Source organism: Monoraphidium neglectum (genome assembly GCF_000611645.1).
Source record: "Monoraphidium neglectum strain SAG 48.87 unplaced genomic scaffold scaffold01122, whole genome shotgun sequence".
In the NCBI taxonomy this organism is placed as follows: domain Eukaryota; kingdom Viridiplantae; phylum Chlorophyta; class Chlorophyceae; order Sphaeropleales; family Selenastraceae; genus Monoraphidium; species Monoraphidium neglectum.
Window position 1 is genome coordinate 14198 of NW_014012506.1, and position 2808 is coordinate 17005.

The 2808-nt window shown below is 66.6% G+C and overlaps 1 protein-coding gene across 1 annotated transcript in view; it reads left to right on the forward strand.

The window, feature by feature from the left end:
- MNEG_6727 (hypothetical protein) overlaps positions 1-1071 on the forward strand; it is a gene marked incomplete at both ends in the record, with an annotated part of 1823 nt that extends 752 nt beyond the window's left edge. Inside the window, one exon of the mRNA XM_014044804.1 lies at positions 52-1071. Within this exon, the coding sequence (XP_013900258.1) occupies positions 52-1071 (1020 nt within the window). The remainder of the gene's footprint in view (positions 1-51) is intronic.
- Positions 1072-2808: the final 1737 nt, after the last annotated feature.

Genomic DNA, 2808 nt, shown 5'->3' on the forward strand with positions numbered 1-2808 from the left:
GGTAGCAACGGCGGCGACCACTGCGCGGCGGCCGCCCCGCCGCGCGCGCAGCCAGGGCGGCTGCCGGCCACCAGCTGGGTGCTGCTGTCCGTCCCGCCGCCGTGGAACGATGACCTCACCACCCACGTCCTGAGACTGCGTGAGCACCTGGAGTGGCACCGCCGCGTCGGCTTCACCGGCCACATCCTGTACTACGACCCCGCCCAGGCCACCCGCCTGGCGCGCGACCCCGCGTTCATGCAGCTTCTCGGCAGCTACCGCGTCGCCGTCGTGCGGTGGGCGCAGTTCCCAAAGGTGGCCTGGCTGCCCTGGGACGCGCAGGGGCTGCGGCTTAGCCACGCGTACCTGGCGCTGTGGGGCTGGGACGCAGGGCTGCTCCCGATTGACGTGGACGAGTTTTTGCTGCTTGAGGACTCAACCCAGCACCCGGCGGCCGCCATGCCGCCGGGCTCAGCGCTGCGCGCGCTGGTCCGGCACTGCGGCGGCGGCGCGGACGGCGTCACGTTCGAGCGGTTTGCCGTGTACTGCTCCTCGGGCAGCGCCTGCCCAGGCGGGGACGAGGCGAGCGTGTGGCGCGCCCGCGAGCCGCCGGCAGCGCTGGCCGGCGCGAATGCATCGGACGGCGGGTGGTCGTGGGCGGACGGCGACCGTTCCGGCTTGGGGCCCAGCCGTTTGGCTGCATATAGGGCCGTTGAGGCGGTACCCCACGTTGGGTCTAAGGCATGGAGCACCTCTGCCTGCACGTTCCCTGCAAGCGTGCACGAGCACCGCCTGTCCGGCCTGCGGGGCTGCGCGCACGTCCAGGCGCGCCCGAGCTGCGGGCGGCTGCTGCACGCGATCAACTCTTTTCACTTTCGCGACAACTGGCTGGCGCCGGGCAGGGCGGTGGCGCCGTTCCGCCACCCTTGGTGGCCGGCGGTGCTGGTTGCGAGGCCGGAGGCTGCAGTGGGGGTTGCCACGGGCGAGCCCGAGGGTGTGGCGGGGCCAGCCGGGGTGGGGCTGGACGCGTTGGGGGCCGCGGCCCAGGTAGGGGCTGGTGGGGCGGCGGGTGCTGCGGTTGCTCAACAATGACTTGCTTTTGTAAACTTGTGGTGCTGGCGCGCTTGGAGGCACTACGCTTGCTGCACCTACGCACTCCTGCACACTATGATAACTTGCTTTTGTTGACGACATTGCTGAAAGCCCACAAACTTGATTGATTCCATTGCAACTGGTGTGTTGAGACGGCCCAGTGACTGTTCCCACTGTGCAGCCAAACACCAGCAGAGTTTTACGGGTGAACAGTGCATGTGCTATGGAAGCCAGGTTCAGGGATTAACAGCTGCTGACACTGCAGGCTTTGCAGCCGCTCACATGACCACGCAAGAATGGGATTGCAACGTCACAACAGCAGCCAGCAGTTCAAAGCATGCATGCATGGTTATTGCATCGCAATGTGTGGACATGTGCGTTGGGGGACATGTATGGGCTGTTGACCCGTGCGTATGGTACAGCCGTGCGTGGCTGCAGCAAAGCAATAATGGTGGCTTTGCTGACGAGTGGAGGTGATTAGTTTACGGCTGGGCAGCCACGCAAAGAATGCCAGGAATGCCAACCTATTTGAGCCGCGTGGCGCTCCCTGGCAGATGGACAGCCGGGGCGCCTTGCGGCCAGAAGAAACCACAGCGGCGAGGACCGAGGCCCCCAACTTTCCCGCTGCTTGTTCAGACTGAAGCAAAGCTGATCAGGTGCCCGTCAAGCTGCACGGTCGCCCTTGGGCTGCTGCAGTTGCGACTTGCGCCTCCTGCGGCCGAGGAAAGGGGTGGTGGCGGGTGCCTGCAGCGCCAGCTTGATACACACAGACTTTCCTTCCCGACTGGCCCCTCTTGCACACAAACACACTAAAGCAAAGACGGCAGAGGTCGAACACATATGATCTGATAATGATCCAATGCAAAGCCTGGGTGGCGTGCGCAGCCCCTGAACCCCTGTGACGCCACCCCCACCTGCTCAACCGCCTCATTTGTGGCAGGGTGATTGCGAGCGCCGCCATGGAGCCCCACAGCGCCGCCACAGGGAGCAGCAGCATGTAATGCGAAAGCCCCGAGGGCTGCCGCTCGACCCCCTCGACCCCCCCTGCGGCGTCAGCCCCTGCGTATCTTGCCGCGATTGCGCGGACTGTGGCAGCTCGCAGGCGCACCGGGTGCGCCTCTGGCAGCTGCTTGGCAGCTTCCTGCAGCTTCGGGGCTTGTGGCACCAGCGGGTCCCTAAGGCGGGCCCCTTTCTGGGGAGCAGCTACGGGCCTTGCGGCTGCTTGAGTGCCACCTGCCGGCCGTGTTGCGGCGGCATTGAGCGTTGCGCCGCGCGCAGCAGCCGCCCGTGCAGCCGCTGCCCGCACGGCAGCCGCCGGAGCCGTGTGGAGCGCGGCAGGTGCTGCTGCTGCTGCTGCTGCTGCTGCTGCTGCTGCTGCTACTGCTGCTGCTGCTGTGCCCGCTGTGCCTGCTGCTGCTGCTCCTGCTGCTGCGCCTGCTGCTGCTGTGTGGGACGCGGTCGCGGCCGCGGGGTCCCTGGTCCACTGCGACGCTACGCGGCGGCCGCGCTCCTCCGCTGTTTCCTGCGCAAACACCAGGGATGAGTTGGCACAAGGCAGACCCGGCATGCAGAGGTTTGGTCAAGCGCAAGTGCAAATCCAGAGTCAGAAGAGGCGCCCCCCCCCCCGCGCCAGTAAGCCCCCACCTCACCTGGCGAAGTGCGCCGCCCCCGTGCCCCTCGTTCTTGCCTTCATCGCCTTCCTCCTCCACGTCATCCTCAAAACCGCCCTCGCCCCTC